The 15954-nt window shown below is 53.0% G+C and overlaps 6 protein-coding genes across 6 annotated transcripts; 4 read left to right on the top strand and 2 right to left on the bottom strand.

The window, feature by feature from the left end:
* Window positions 1-50: 50 nt before the first annotated feature.
* Window positions 51-1328, top strand: AYO20_01329 (hypothetical protein; the record flags this gene model as incomplete). The annotated part of the gene is made up of 2 exons (XM_022639635.1): window positions 51-119; window positions 168-1328. The coding sequence occupies 2 exons, from the start codon at window positions 51-53 to the stop codon at window positions 1326-1328; spliced, it is 1230 nt and encodes a 409-aa protein (XP_022504471.1).
* A 1447-nt stretch (window positions 1329-2775) lies between these two features.
* On the top strand, window positions 2776-5793 carry AYO20_01328 (hypothetical protein; the record flags this gene model as incomplete). Its single annotated transcript, XM_022639634.1, has 6 exons — window positions 2776-2786; window positions 2947-3045; window positions 3135-3983; window positions 4036-4464; window positions 4514-4696; window positions 4746-5793. The coding sequence occupies 6 exons, from the start codon at window positions 2776-2778 to the stop codon at window positions 5791-5793; spliced, it is 2619 nt and encodes an 872-aa protein (XP_022504470.1).
* A 1470-nt stretch (window positions 5794-7263) lies between these two features.
* On the top strand, window positions 7264-7962 carry AYO20_01327 (hypothetical protein; the record flags this gene model as incomplete). The annotated part of the gene is made up of 1 exon (XM_022639633.1): window positions 7264-7962. The coding sequence occupies one exon, from the start codon at window positions 7264-7266 to the stop codon at window positions 7960-7962; it is 699 nt and encodes a 232-aa protein (XP_022504469.1).
* Window positions 7963-8244: 282 nt separating this feature from the next.
* On the bottom strand, window positions 8245-10237 carry AYO20_01326 (hypothetical protein; the record flags this gene model as incomplete). Its single annotated transcript, XM_022639632.1, has 2 exons — window positions 8245-10015; window positions 10074-10237. 2 exons carry the CDS (start codon window positions 10235-10237, stop codon window positions 8245-8247), a joined length of 1935 nt encoding a protein of 644 aa, XP_022504468.1.
* A 991-nt stretch (window positions 10238-11228) lies between these two features.
* AYO20_01325 (hypothetical protein) lies at window positions 11229-13071 on the top strand (the record flags this gene model as incomplete). The annotated part of the gene is made up of 5 exons (XM_022639631.1): window positions 11229-11596; window positions 11653-11737; window positions 11807-12030; window positions 12087-12906; window positions 12988-13071. 5 exons carry the CDS (start codon window positions 11229-11231, stop codon window positions 13069-13071), a joined length of 1581 nt encoding a protein of 526 aa, XP_022504467.1.
* A 384-nt stretch (window positions 13072-13455) lies between these two features.
* Window positions 13456-15065, bottom strand: AYO20_01324 (hypothetical protein; the record flags this gene model as incomplete). The annotated part of the gene is made up of 3 exons (XM_022639630.1): window positions 13456-14074; window positions 14161-14954; window positions 15003-15065. The coding sequence occupies 3 exons, from the start codon at window positions 15063-15065 to the stop codon at window positions 13456-13458; spliced, it is 1476 nt and encodes a 491-aa protein (XP_022504466.1).
* Window positions 15066-15954: the final 889 nt, after the last annotated feature.

Below are 15954 nucleotides of genomic sequence, written 5' to 3'. Positions count from 1 at the left end.
TTAATGTATCTTCCAACTGTATCTTCCGTCGTCCAGAAACCCTTCCGATGATGTCTCCCGATAGAGGTGATGTCTGGTGGCATCGAGTGCTGCAAGAGCTGGCCATAACAGTCCCGTTGGTATGTCTGCATGTTGGCTCATCCATGGTCCTTTCTAACACACACCAGATGTTTGGGGGCTACTATATCATCAAGTATGCCCTCGCACAGATAAATCTCGACCCAGAGGCGGAACAGAAAGAGCAAACTCGCTTGCAATCCGCCGCAATATTACGACGACTCGATAATCCGCAACAGAACCAGCTTGCCAAACGATCCCCTGCGGAACGACAACCAAAGGAAAATCTACGTCTGTCTCAATATGAAGAAGTTATCCTACAAGAGCTAGTGTTTCCAGAGGATATACCTGTGTCATTTGACGATATTGGCGGCCTGTCAGATATAATAGAGGATCTCAGGGAGTCAGTGATATACCCTTTGATCTTACCCGAACTCTACTCAACGACTTCCTCCCTACTGGCGGCGCCTTCCGGTGTCCTTTTATATGGCCCTCCTGGTTGCGGGAAGACCATGCTGGCGAAGGCTCTTGCCCACGAGAGCGGTGCATGTTTCATCAACCTACACATATCCACCGTTACCAACAAATGGTTCGGCGATTCCAACAAACTGGTCAACGCCGTCTTCTCTCTGGCTCGCAAGCTGCAACCGGTGATTGTCTTCATCGACGAAATTGACGCAGTTCTGGGCACGCGACACAGTGGCGAGCATGAAGCAAGCGGCATGGTCAAGGCCGAGTTTATGACGCTGTGGGATGGGTTAGCTTCGGCCAACACTTCTGGTCAGCCACAACGAATTTTGATTCTTGGAGCCACCAATCGCCTCCACGATATCGACGACGCTATCTTGCGACGCATGCCCAAAAGGTTCCCCATCTCGCTGCCCAATGCCTCTCAGCGCCTCAAGATCTTGAAGATCATCCTTCGAGATACCAAATTTGACAAGGAAAATCTCGACCTGGAGTATTTGTCAAGAGTGATGGCAGGGATGTCAGGAAGCGAGATCAAAGAGGCTTGCCGGGAAGCAGCAATGGTGCCTGTCCGTGAGATGATCCAGCGGCAGAGGGAAAGTGGGCAGCGTATGGAGACTATGAAGGCAGGAGATGTCCGAGGTCTTTGTACTGCCGACTTCTTCCTGAAAGCGCGTGCGACCAAGGAGGCTGCTCAGGGCTCAAAGGGAGACAAAGACGATAGGGCATGGAGCACTGAGTCATCATCCCCAATCGCCGACGATGTGGAAGACGCCGCGGAAGACTTGCATCAACCGGATTAACAGTCGTCGGTCTCGGTATTTTCTCGGACGTAACAAACTGCGATGTTGCGCTCCTGGTGACTGGGCGCAGCGCCATAGCATGTGGGACGAAGGTAGATGCGGGTTGAATGGACAGTTTAGGGCTGGGCCAAAGTGTTATTATACCTAGAAGAAATACATGAATGGACTAGCTCTAGCAGCCAGCCATTGGATTGCACCCAGACACAACAGGAGAACACAACGCGATGGGAGGGCAGATCGAAAATCAACCGGAATGCTCTTCTCATTTTGACTGGTGCATGAAATCAAATCGGCCGAGTTATTACGAGTAAGTGCTTGTAGGAGTCGGTAGCATGATATCGTAGCGCAGCCCCGGAACCCCGCAAAGATCAAGGGACTGGTGGGTTCGGAGTGCGTCTAAAGCGCAACAGGGGGATATGGGGAGGGGGAATGAAGGTGGGTAGGTATACGTCGGCAGCCGTGGCAGCCCTCTTGCAGGGCTTGTAGGCGGGTTGGCTGGACAAATTACGGAGGATCCGGTACGGAGTTACACAGTGTTGGGTTGGCCATGGGGGGTAGGCGATGCTGCATGGGCACACTAAAAATTTCCCTTGGGCTGACCACTGACCAGCCCTGGCACCCACCACCAGGCGAGTAGTGCGGAAGACGGGCGAGACAACAGGCCCTGGCACTCATGTGCTCTCAGTATCCCAAGAACCACGAGATCGTCTTCTGCAGGAACCCTGTCTCTTCGAGTCCAATTTTTGAAGCCGACCTTGTCACCGCCTTGTCCATTTTTCCTTGCGACCGTCGCCTGTCGTCTGTAATGCACCTCTGCTTTCTAAACAAGCGTAAATTCCTTACTCGCCGTGTTGTGGTCTGAGCCAGCCTGCAGTCATGAGTGATTTGAGCCCGCAGTCCGAATCGCAGGCACCTGCTGCATCAGCTCCGTCGCAGGCATCTAGCGACCAGCCCGCCACGAACAGCGCGCCTGCGAGTCAAACACCAGGCCATCCAAGCTTCAGAAGGTATACGGTTGTCGCGAGCATTCTGTTTCCATTGACGCATACGCTAACACGCCTCGCAGACAGCGCGCATCTCGAGCATGTGGTAAGCTCACCTCCTCTTCCTGAAAGTCCTTTTCACCTTGCGACGAGACGCGGATTGCGGTCAGGATGGATCTGGTGGCTCGCGTAATGGATGGTCTTTGCCTCTCTCGCGAGTTGAAAGAATGCCACAAACGATCCTGCGGACATGGTCAGCTTAATACTTTGGTCCCTCTGGAGATCGCGATAAACCGAGAACCTCGGTCCAAATGTGGTACTTTGTGATCGATCTGGTCGCTGGCAGTTGGAGACTTCCTGAGACACCATCGTGATCCAATGAGCATGGGCATACACGTCGAGGAAAGAGGTTCTCACTATTTGTTGAAGACATCGCTGACGCATTTGTTGTGTAGAAACATGTCATGCCCGCAAAGTACGTTTGCCATGCCATCACCGTACCCAAAGAAGACTGCGAAACTGGATCGAGTTCTAACATTCCCTCTGGATTAGGTACGATGCGACGCAGCGTCTCTCGGGTGAGAACTATCTATCTGCCATCGTCACCGCTGATCGTTGGTCATTGACTGTCTCAGGGTTCCATGTACAAATTGTGTTGCCTTTTCTATTGAATGCCGGATTCCCGTGCCCAAGCGGAAAAGGGCCAACGCCGCCCGTGCCAAAGATGAGGAGAGGTAAGGTCATTGTCATCACTTGAACCTCCCACGAACCTCGTTTCCCAGTAGCTAGCTACAATACCCAGCAATACTGACGAGCACTGCAGTGAGGCCGGCGACTCGCAACAGGCGGCGACACCTTCCGAGCCTCGCCCCGCGCGGCCAGCACAACCAAAGCCGACTGTTGGATTCAATTCACCCGATGGCATTCCCTCGACACAGATGTCAGAGGCGCAGGCCGCCCAACAAGCTGCCAACAACAGCACCATGGCACAGTTCATGAAGCCCAAATTCGCTCGAGCCCCGATTAAAGAAGCTGGGCGAGTAGCATATCTTGGAGAGTCATCAAACCTGTCACTCCTTGTCCATGACCGCCATGGCACCACAGATGTTGTTCACTATCCCTTACCGGAGAACATTAGAGGCGCCCGCGCTCGCCTAACAGAGCCTGACCAGATGGAAATAGAGATCCTTCAGCAGAGGGGTGCATTCCTTCTCCCACCCCGTGCACTGTGTGACGAGCTGGTGGATGCTTACTTTCGATGGGTTGCTCCTATCGTGCCAGTCATCAATCGAAGCCGCTTCATGAAGAGATATAAGGATACCAAGAACCCGCCATCGTTGTTGCTGCTGCAGGCTATCTTGCTGGCTGGTTCCAGAGTCTGCACCAACCCGCAACTGATGGACGCAACCGGCTCGACCACGCCGGCTGCAATGACTTTCTACAAACGGGCAAAAGCTCTATACGATGCGAATTATGAGGATGATCGCATTACCATTGTCCAGGCTTTGATTCTGATGGGCTGGTACTGGGAGGGCCCCGAAGGTAAGGCATCAGCGGCCACCGAATTTACCGACAACCCTCGATCTAACATTGCGGCAGATGTGACAAAGAATGTCTTTTACTGGACTAGGGTCGCCATTGTGGTTGCTCAGGGAGCGGGAATGCATCGAAGGTACTTTGGACCTGTAACCCCATTGCCGAAGCTAGCTAATTGTCTTCATTAGTGTGGAAAGTTCTCAACTGAGCAGACAAGATAAGCGTTTGTGGAAGAGAGTATGGTGGTCGCTCTTTACTAGAGATCGATCAGTAGCCGTGGCTTTAGGCCGACCTGTTTCGATCAACACGGACGATTCCGACGTGGAGATGATCACCGAGGAGGATTTTATCGAAGATGAGGGCGATCCGAACAATGACTATCAGGCCGACCCGGTGCACATTCAGTTCTTCTTGCAATATGTCAAGCTCTGCGAGATCATGGGACTCGTGTTGTCTCAGCAATATTCGGTCGCCTCAAAAGCTCGGCGGACTAATGCGATCGACCTGACTCACAGCGATATGGCTCTTGCAGACTGGCTACAAAACTGCCCTCGTGAAGTATATTGGGAACGCTCACGCCATCATTTCTGGTCTGCGCTTCTGCACTCCAACTACTAGTAGGTGTGTCGCATTCGCAACGTGGATCATATGCTGATGATTTCCCAGTACCACTCTGTGCTTGCTGCACCGAGCCCATATGCCGCCAGCCACTGCAAAACCCCATGACTATGAAAATGTCGACATGGCTTATCCTTCGAGGACAATTGCTTTCCAGGCTGCTGGAATGATCACTTCAATCATGGAAAACCTTCTTGCTCACGACCAAGTCAAATACACGCCTGCTTTCATGTAAGTTGGTGATCTTAGACATTGGTACGTTCGCTAAAGCTTGTTGCAGTGTGTACAGTCTGTTCTCTGCGCTCATTATGCACGTCTACCAAATGCGATCTTCAGTGCCGTCAGTGGTCGCTGCAAGTCAGGAGCGCATCAATGTGTGCATGAACGCCTTAAAAGAGGTGTCGAAGGTCTGGCTAGTTGCCAAAATGGTTCACACCTTGTTTGAGTCCATTCTCGGTAACAAAGTGCTGGAGGAGAGGCTCCAAAAGGCCACCGGGAAGAAGGCTCAAAGAGCCAAAGTCAACCAACGGGATCAAGGTCAAAACCACGCCAACGGCAATTCGAATGGCATCGGAAGTGCCACCCCTGCACCCGCACCGCCGCCGGCGCCGCCGGCAAATCCAGCCAAACGCAAGTTCGACGATATCGACCTCGCCTTCAACGTTGGACCGCCTGCCCCTCAAATGTCCTACGAGCGTTCGCGGCCTCAAACCCCTGCCGTCACGCCTTCTCGCGACATACCACAACAACCGCAGCACAACTTCTTGGCCTCGCCGCCGCTGCAAAATGAACAGTACTTACCTCCATCCAGGTCTCGAGGGGCGTCACGCTTGCCGTCAAGAGGCCCTACGCGGGCCAACTCTCCGTTCAACGGGTATTCGATCCCTGCCACACCGCCGGATCTGTTCCTAGTCACCAGAGACTCTCCAAACATCTCGCAACAGCTGTGGGAGAATTTCCAGCCAGATCAGCTATTTCCTGACGGCACAATCGGGGATGTGATTGGTCTGAGCACAAGCCCCATTCTCAACCATGCGGTGGATCCTCAACTACAGCAACTACAGGGACAACAGACCGGGATGAGCACAGGCGGACAGTCTATGCCTCCTATAGATATATCAGGGCAGGGACAGCAGCAGACTCAAGTATGGCCTCCGGGCATGCAAGGAATGATGGGTGCAGGTATGGAGTTGCATGACAGTGACGGGTGGTCGACTAGTTCACTCGGAAATGCGCCGGTCGCCCCTACAACGCTCAACGTTGAAGACTGGTTCCAGTTTTTTGGGATCAATGGTGAAGTGGCAGGCATGAACATGGACGGAACCTAGGGTGTCAGCTTAGAGTCGGTACAGTGCAAGACATAATGCACGCTACGCCGTTTCGGACACGTACTGCCAGGACATCTCTGCCTGGAAAAAGCCGGAGTTCAGGACATATTTCAGCCTCGAATATTGAGGGGCTTGATGAATGGAAGGGTGGACATTGAGCGATGCTATAACCATGTACAGCCATGTACATTCAAGACGAAATGACGGGTCTGTGCGAATGTGATGATACAAAGTCTTGCGCACCTTATGGGAGCATGCTTAGTTGGCAAAAATGGAGTCTGGAGTTGTCAAGAATCGAAGGTCTAGAACCGGGAAGATTTGGAGACTTCAGGCTGGTGAGGCTTCTGATCTTCCCGGGAACCTTCGACACAGACCACTCAGCCATGCGTTGGTTGAAAACAGAGAGACTTTCCTTTTCATCTGAGCCCCATTCAGCTCGCATGCTAGAGTCCATGCTATTCGCTCGCTTCGAACTTCTCGCAAGAGGCTTAGTTTGCCCAGTTGCGCGGATTCAGATGATTGGCGCAGTCTGACTGGTTCTGTAGTTTTTGACCTGAGTTCGAATGGGAAGTTACTGGACGTGTGAGTGCTTGGCCCTCTGGCTGATTGGGTTCAACTCACCTATATTGAGAGTGAGTTGAGCGTTTTATTGGCAGCCTTGATACCTTGGCTGACATTTTACAGGTATCTTGTACTTGTTAGGTTTTCTGTGCGTTACATCCACCCGAAGAAGCCAAAAACACAGCCCACTTGTGTTGTCAGACAGCCTCCTACGCAATATCCCGACGAGCAGGTGCTGTACCTACACGCCTACGGTAGCATGAACCTCCCCGCGGAATTCTAATCGAGTACCCCCCTTCGCATCTTTTCTTTTCCACCCACCTGACAAGGAATGACGAACGCGTACCTTTCCAAAGAAACAGCCGCGACGGTATGGCGCAGTCTGCGCGGTATTAGCCTGAATAATAGCGTAATGTGACTGGATCAGGCAACTCTACGAACGAGGTGGAGAACAAGAACACAGTGTAGTGACAAGTTCTGGGTCTCGGGTCTAGGCCTTGAGGCCGTTTTCATCATCACCGTCATGGGTGATTTTGAATTTCTGACGCTACATCTCTCATTCATACAATACTACTACAACACCAAAACAACGGTGCGGAGGGGTGGATGTTTCTATAGAAAGAAACATGGGGTGGAAAGTCACTCGTTGTGAGGGGGAGAGTGTGTGGATGCTGAGCATATTCGTGTTGGTGAAGTGAGTTGGTATAAAGAAGCCCTCTTGTCTATATAGACCTGTTGGTGTGTCGAGTCATTCAGCAACACAAGTCATCCAGCTTTATCAATCAAGAGACATACAAGAACAGCAACTTGGACCAAGACACATACTTGGGAAGCGCTAGCACACAAACACGCACATCATACATTTCAACTTCTTAATCGCGCTTTCTCGACTTGACAAAATCCAGCACAATGTCAGCAGCGGTCCTCTCAATGTCCATTGCACCTGTCATCGTCTCAAGCACGACGGGAACCACGATGCAGGCCCTCGATAATCTGGCGGGTCAATCCTCCGGCATGGCCGCCATGATGGCAGCGCACTCCGACCAGAAGACCGCAAGCAAGAAGAGGCATTGGTGGTCGCGATTCCGACGGGGCAGACCGTGCCGCGAGATGAAGACGCTGGACACGGCGCACCCGAGCCGCAGCTCAAGCTGTGATCCGAAACCACTCGACGACGACATGTTCCCCAGGAGGATTCACACCAACACTTCTTCTCAATCCGCGCCTTCGCTGCGCATGCACCGGACCCGGGACAGCTTCGGCGACGAGGATGATACCATGACGAAGCCGCCCGTCGAGATCACCATCACCGGTCCGGACTCGACTCTGGCTTCGAGAATCGAGTCTTCCTCGCGAGACAGCTGCAGCAGCGTCACCTCGGACATCTCGCGCAGCAGCACAACCGACAGTGTCTGCTCGAGCATGTCGTCGATATTCGAGAGCAGAGTCCGCACCTCTTCTGGGCGAGGGAAACGGCAAGAAGCTCTGGGCACCAAGGCCATGACGAAGGAACAGAGCAGGTTGGCAAAGTATCGCGCACGACAGGATCTCTATCAAGATCGCTCGCTCGATACCCTGCTGTTGGCCAACGCTTTCATCGTCATGTAAATATTGGATACAAGGTCGCGTTACCTGTTCTTTGTTGATCACCTATCTATTGTTAGTCGGGAGTTTGGAAATAGCAAAGCATGGACGAGGCGTTTGGGTGCCTGGTCTCTCCACGCATACAGGTATAGGCTTATAGGACGATGAATTCATCCCAGCGAGGGATTTTATGACTTACCGGGACCGTTTTCCTCCAAATATTCCTTATCGTTGCTGGCCTTGCCGTGATCTGTGCTATCTCTTTCCTTTGAGGAAATGTGCAATGGATCTCATCATTTTCATGTTTCATGTCCTCAGCACCTTCGGTATTGTCGCTGCACTGCATCTAGCAAAGGCGTCCACCATGCCCTCCATACCGGGCCATTGCTCTTTGCACCAGGAAAGGAGTACCAGGCAGTCGTTGGACAGACCAAGCAGGTCAGAGAAGTCGAGCTTCGGCTCTCCATTGCTCCCCATCTCCACGTCCCGGTGTGCTTCGGGAGTGAGAGGGGAGGGCGTTCGGATCTCGACAACCGCAGCAGCGGGCTCGAGAGAGAGAAGAGCGTAGGATATGAGTGTCATACCTGCTTGGAAGATCGAGTACGCGACGAGGAACGTGATGGGGAAGATGGAAACCGGGGACTTGGATGTCGTCGTCGAGCGGATAATGAGGGTGTACAGCCTCAGCAGAATCTTCGAGGAGTGGTAGGGTTCCGAACTGATGGTCATAGGGGGGTTCGACCGGGTCAAGCTCTGTTGTGATGGATCGTTGTTCCACCGAACGGCGCCAAGCGCCTCGAGAAGATGGCGCTGGAAGAGGAAGAGAACCGACGAGTGGTACATGATGTCGCGTGTGACCTCGCTCACCCCTGCGACATTCTGACTGTCGTTGATGTAGGGTCTTTGGCTGTGATTCTGGTACCATTGTCGCAACGCGGCCTGTTGCTCGAGGAACCAGCTCGGCTGTGGAAGCGGGCTGCTGGCCGAAAGGTATATCTCCGTGTATATCTCTGATCGAAGGAACATGAGATGAAATCCCTGAGCAGCCGAGGCCTTTTGTCTCGATTCCTCGTCCAAGAGCGTCGGGTCTGTGAGTACGGTCGGATACTCTGTGGTGATGATAGAAGTGGGCAGATCTGACGGTCGACCGAAACATTGCCCTACCAACCGTTCGATGGAGTAGAGGCTCCAGAACGCTGTTCGCCTCCAGGTCTTTTCATCTTCGCTCTCCAATGCCGAGTGACCCTGCTCAGTGTGGTAGCCCAGCTGTATGCTCAAGCGGCAGGCAAAGTCGAGAATCTTCCAGATATTGCCTTTGCGGGGGTTAAAGAGACAGTAAATCACGAGGAGGAGGAGCGCTTCGAGGGACTGCAGTGACACCTCGGCCGTGACTTCTTCAACATACCTCACTGCCTGCGCATAGAACTGATTACCGTACGCTACGAGGCTGGGACTGTGCCGTGCCTTGGCGGCGCAGGAGATGGAGCACATCATGGCGATACGGAAGCATTGGTATTTTTCGGTCCGCTGCAGTTTCTCTGCGTCGAACTCCAGGGCTCCGCTCGTGGCCAGGAATCGATCAATGTCCTTTTCGAGGTGAGTCCCGACGATGCACGGATGGATCACGTTGATGGACGCCATGTAGTCCGTGATAAGGGACTGGACAAAGTCCCTTCCCGTATCAAAGACCGCTGTGGGGGCCACGGCATCCAAGTCTCGGTCATGGCCGTCTTGTGGCGAAAGCAGAGGCTCCAACGGGTCCGAAGGCGTGAAGAGCTTCTTGTCGGAGGCCAGCGCGAGAACCTCAACTGCAAGCGCAAATACTGAACTTGAACCGTAGAATCGGGACGTCAAGCCATTGACGCTGGGGACGGGAAAATGGTTGTTGAAGTCTCCCCCGAGGTCAGTATCGGCTATTGATTCTGCGAGAGACGGAGAGGCTCTTGGCACTGGATGCGCCTCCAAGCCACCTGGAACGTTCTCGGAAAGGTCTTGTCGGCCTGCATCTGCCCCTTGTGTGACGGTGGCGTACTTTGCCTTGAGGCTGTCCAGGCGTGTGACGAGAGACTGGATATACCTAACTCAAGTCAGAGACAGGGCCAATCATTCACTGTGCCAGAGTCAGAGCCACGTACTTCCGTGACAACGTCTGCTGTAGTGCGTGATCGAAAATGGTACAGTCGACCTTTGCACTCTGGCAAAGACGACAGGCCGGCATTTGGGGATCACATCTCTTCCTCAGCCGCCGACACCGTTGACAAGACGGCAGCGACTGCAGCGCGTAGTCTAGTTCCTCCATGAGTCTGTAGCGGTTCTCGCCCGGACAAAAGTCTGTTCATCTCCGTGATAGAAGTTGTCCGTGTATTTGCATGAGTAATGAACAAAGATACTCTCATCGGTACTCATACCAGAGTGTCTTGGTTATCAAGTTATCAAGATATCAGACTGATTGGGACTAGCCAACCCCACCAGGCTCTCCGGGCCGGCAGTCACGTGAAGACACTAACACGGATTAAGAAACGTTGCCGACTACAGGTTTCTTGGCTCTTTTGTCCCCCTTGAATCTCTCGCTGCGTTTTTCCTCCGCTCTCCATGCCGTTCGCAATTCTTGCCCGTCGACAACAGCAATATACTTTGCTTCTACCAACTCTATCCTGTCGAAGCTCAGCGCCAGTGCCGCTCTTGTCTTATAAAGACATGTAGGAGAACCGCGCCAGGACCATGGGAGAACAAGCACTCCTCGACCTGCCAAGCTTTCGCGAATGTCCTAGATCGGTGCTTATCACCAATGCTCCTTTATCTACCCTATCTCGGTTGGCAGCCGAGCTAAAAGATAAGTCCATGGGAGCCCTTCGATGTTTCATTGGTGCAAGGGATGGTGAGCGCGTCTAGGGGAAACCCAGTCGCCCGTCCCTTTTTGACTGAATGCATAACCATGACTACTGTCTAACAACCTGCAAGGTAGGCCCATGGTGCCAAATCTGTCGACTGACATTGAAGGAGTCGCGCTTCAAGCACAAACGGTCTGGGCGGTCAGGAGTTGCTCAGTAGTGCAGAAGAATCCTAGAACAAGACTTCCTCCAGCCTCCGCACCGTGGTTGCTTCGGACATTCACGACCTATCCCCAGATAAGCTACTAAACAACACTCTCAGTCATTTTCTTTGCAGAGTTACCACTTCTATATTACAAGTCCAGGGCATGGCCATTCTACAGGTCTCCTTCTCGGAAGAGGCTCTTGCTGTTTGCGATTCCTGCTCAGTTTTCATCTCGCGATAACTTGGTGACAGCTATGTCCTCCGTGAAGATGGATGCCACGGGGTCCTCGACGCCGATCGCGGACGAAGAGAAATTGTCCATGCAGGCGGACCAACACCCTGCCGAGTCATCATTTGCAGAGCTGGGGACGGTGGACGCCGTTGGAAATGACGGCCCGAAAACCTCGTGGCAGAAGTTCGCGAACTGGATGGAAACTCGCGCCCGCGTGGAAGCTCGCGGCATCGAACGCGTGCCGGAGTCCGGTCGTCAACGCAAGGCTACGATGAGGGACTTCTTCCAAATCGGCATCGTCTGGTTCTCGGCCAACTGTACTGCCAACAATATGACAGTTGGGGTTCTTGGGCCGATCGAGTTCGACCTGGGCTTGAAGGACGCGATGCTGTAAGAGTTGGCACTTGGGAATTCAAGACACGTGCACGCGCTAACTGTGAAACCAGTATCTGCGCCTTTGGAAACATCTTTGGTGCCATGTGCACCGCATATATTGGTACATTCGGACCAATGTCTGGTAACCGAACTTTAGTATGCCTCCTTCCTTCAACTTCCTCCAAATTTGATTTTATATAACGTTGGAACTAACATGGACACCAGGTCAACGCACGCTACACAATGGGATGGTACCCATCTCGACTTGCCGCTCTCTTCAATGTTGTCGTCCAGATCGGGTGGGGTCTGGTTGACTGTCTGGTCGCTGGCTTAATTCTGTCCGCTGTTAATGGCGGAGGCATGACTGTCATTGTCGGCGTTATCGTTGCAGCACTGGGAACCTGGCTCATCATCACATTCGGAATTCAGTGGTTCCATATCTATGAGAGGTTTGTGGTGGTCCAATCTCAACACATCCCGGACGTGTATACTGACGGTGTCTCAGATATGCCTGGCTTCCACAAGTCTGTATCCTATTCATCATGGTTGGAACGGCTGGCCCGCTGTTCGACACCAGCTCGGCTAGTGCAGGCGAAGGCTCTGTCCTTTCCGGCCACCAGTTAACTTATTTCTTCCTCAGCGCCTCCGGTGCCCTAGGCTGGTCTGCGTGTGCGTGTGATTTCTTCGTCTACTTTCCCCCGAAGACTTCACGCTGGCAAATTTTCCTGTGGACGACCGTGGGTCTCGCTTTGGGCAAGATGTTCCCCGAGTTGATCGGTATCGGCCTTGGAAGTGGCCTAACCAAGAACCCAGCATGGAAAGCTGCCTTTGCAAAGTCCGCCGGGGCGTTGTACGTCGAAGGCCTCGCGCCGTTGAACCAGTTCGGCAAATTCTGCGCAGTCCTTCTGGCTTTGGGAATCGTCGCCAACAACGTCGCAGGAATTTACGCCGGTGCCTTGTCATTCCAGCTGCTTGACCCGCGATTTGCTCGCTTACCCCGTGTTTTCTGGTGTACAGTCTCCACCATCATCTTCACTGTGACGGCCATCGCGGGTCGCGCCCACTTGCTTCAGATCTTCATCAACTTCCTGTCCCTGATCGGGTACTGGACCATCATCTGGATCACCATGACACTGGAAGAGGAACTGCTTTTCCGCAGGAAACGCGGCTGGTACGACTGGAGCGCCTGGAATACTCGCGAGCTTCTCCCAATTGGGCTTGCCGCCTTTACAACTTTCGTGATCGGATGGGTTGGGGCTGTCCTGTGCATGGATCAAGACTACTACACGGGTCCGATCGCTTCCTTGATCGGAGATGGTGCCGATGTAAGTCTCCTGTCCACACCTTTCTGCGAGTGTTGATTTTCCTGTCTGATTTCAGCATCGTGACTAACTCTGATTCTCTAGATCGGCCTTCCCGTAGCTGCATCATGGACAGCTGTCATTTACCCCGGTTTGAGATACCTGGAACTGAAGTACATCGGGCGATAAGTCTTTGAACATGGGTCGTGAGGGATTTTCTGAGGGAAACGTTGCAGGGGTTCTTGGACAGTAAGAAGAGATCGAGAGTATGTTTGATATCTTTTCAGTACCATGTTATACTAAAATATACATATTCTGTACATGGATGTATGAGATGTCTCCGCAGCAGAGGAAGTAATAGACCACAGTCGTCTGCACAGGACTCAAAATTCAAACCATAGTATCACATTTTCTTTGGTTTCCTTCTTGTTCTTGTGCTTTGCTTTTCACGAGCATCCATTGAATACTACGTTGAGAAAATATTGGTGTGTCTCTAAATGACTCCTGTGGTGTAAATTATGTATACGAAGCACCAAATAATTCGACCACGGCCAGATGTATGTCTGTTGTCCACTACAGTCGTGCACTGGTCACTAGGCCCGAGCGGAGTTTCTGCGAGTCTGAGCAAGTAGCAAGCCTTGTATCAGCATCTGCTTCTACCTGAAGCAAAGCCCAACATCTCTCTACATCCAGCTCGCAGTCATACTCGAATAACCACTTTCCAACCCCACCACTTCTCCAAGCGAACGGATCATCCCCTTGCCTCAGTCCCTGGGGCACTGCTCCATGGCCTTGAGTATGATATGCGTCCTCAAATGCCCTCATCTTTTGGTCCCGCTCTCTCTGCTCCGGGCCGTCTGGCAGGTGATACAGATACTGGCTCTCGTATGCCTTCTCGACGACACGCTGGGTGCGTGGTTTCCGACACATCTCGTACACTCTCAGGGCGTGTAGCTTCTCTTGGGGTGTGGCGGCAGAGGTTATCCGTGAAAGGCAGAGGCCTAGTACCGCAGCGTCTTCGATGGCCATGCCGGCACCGCTGGCGAGGTAAGGGAGAGTGGCATGGACGGAATCGCCGAGCAGGACAAACGCTCCGCTGGGGTGGTACCAGCATGGGGAACTCGGGGTGGGTGTTCGGGTACAGAGGCGCCACTTCTTAACTTGCGAACAAGTGGACAGGATTTTGCGGACTCTAATGTTGAGTGTGAGTGGTTGCTCCAACGTGCATATGTACTGCTGGCCGGGTGGAGCCTGCTGCAGCTACAGGGCTTGCCTTACCTGGGATCCCAATCCTTGAACAAAGCTTGCATGACCTCGACGTTCCCTTCCTGCGTGACAACATCGTCCGGTATATCATCGGGGACCAGGAGTACCATATTGAACTGTTTACCTCCTCTTAGGACATACGACACGACGTGGCATTCGGGTCCGATCCAGTAGTTGACCTGCGGATCCAGCACGAAATCTCTCAGTTCTGGATCCTTCAGCATATCGTCGGTGTTGAGGAGCACTCTGTACGCCATATCGCCCGATTTAGCAGGAGGGTCGTTTCTGCCAACCAGAAGATCCCGACAGTGGCTTCTGACGCCGTCCGCGCCGACGACGAGATCGGCGTCCACGCAAGTGTGGACCTCTTGTTCGCCGGTTTGGACAACCACCGTCGCATGACTTCCGTCCGATGCGATCCTGACATCGGTGACTCGTGAATTGGCCCGCACCTCGGCACCGAGTTCCACCGCTCTGTCCCAGAGACATTGATGCAGGCTGACGCGATGCAGGTCCCAATACGGACTTCCCCATTCCTCGCGCGTAGACTTGTGGATATCCCATGTTGAGATCGTCTCGCCTCGCCATCCGATCATGTTGCACAGTCGCGGCGTCGTGGCACATTGGCTGAGCTGTTCCCCCATACCCCATGAGATGAGGACTCGGGATGAGTTCGCCAACGTCTGGAGACCTGCGCCGATCTCGCCCATTGCGGTTGCGGATTCGAGCACGGTGACTTCATGGCCAGCAAGCCTGCATGATATAGCCGTCGCCAGCCCGCCAAGCCCAGCGCCAACCACGATGATCTGGATGCATGTTAGGTGGTGTACGGTGGCCAGGGAGAAGTGCCTTACCTTCAGCCTGTCATCTGCATTCCGCTCGATCTGCTTTCGCAGGGGTACGGATGAGAAGTCCATCTCCAGCAGTTGATGCAGCGGTCAAAGACACATGGGAAACAAACGAGAGGGTCCACCCTATGTACGGCGACGCGAATGGCTAAGAAACGAGTGTCCCAAGATTCTAATCCTAGCCTGGAGCCATACATGCCAATAATATATGAAATTGGGGATGTACGAAATGAAACACGGGACAAATACAATGCCCACTCGACGACGTTCCAGTGGTGCGATCTAACCCACCCAACGTCGCGTCGAACGATGATCGGGCGAACATTGACAGGGAAGAGGTGATGGAACCACCTTGGAATGGGGAACCGTGCCAATTGCCGAAAAAGTCGATATTGTCGTACAGGTGCGCCCACACCGTCTGGAGTATGGGTTCAGGAGAAACGCGATCGTGTTGGCCCCTCGGCCCTTCCCAGCGAAATATAAGCGTCGGACATTCTCGACAGACGCGTATCGTGGCTGATAACGGTGACAAGGACTGACCAATCACCTGTAAGATATCTACACTAGTCGCTTATATTTCCGGATTGGGATAAAGTGGATGCAGAGTGGGCAACCTTAATTCGTCCTCGATCTTGCCGTTTTGCCGTCAACCTGAAACCCAAGCCACGTCCACATCGTGAATCTCCGATGTGCTCGTACCAGAGTTAACTCGGAAGCGCCATTCCCATATGACCCCCTGAGAAACAATTATCATGCTACAAAGTCAATATACCACCTCAAGCTGCCTAATCGGCGACCATTATCAGTTCGGGCGGGCCTCGAAAAGAGTCCAGTGAGCCGAAAAATCCGAAAGCTGTGGACCTTGGACCAGGACGTCGCGTGAAGAAGTTCTGTCTACAGAGAGGGAGGACGCGGAGCTGCTCAAGGGGTAGGTTCCTTGCAACTGTGGAAATGTGGA

The sequence above is a fragment of the Fonsecaea nubica genome, assembly GCF_001646965.1.
Source record: "Fonsecaea nubica strain CBS 269.64 chromosome Unknown Scaff5, whole genome shotgun sequence".
Taxonomy (NCBI): Eukaryota; Fungi; Ascomycota; class Eurotiomycetes; order Chaetothyriales; family Herpotrichiellaceae; genus Fonsecaea; species Fonsecaea nubica.
This window is presented reverse-complemented; position numbering and strand designations above follow the sequence as displayed.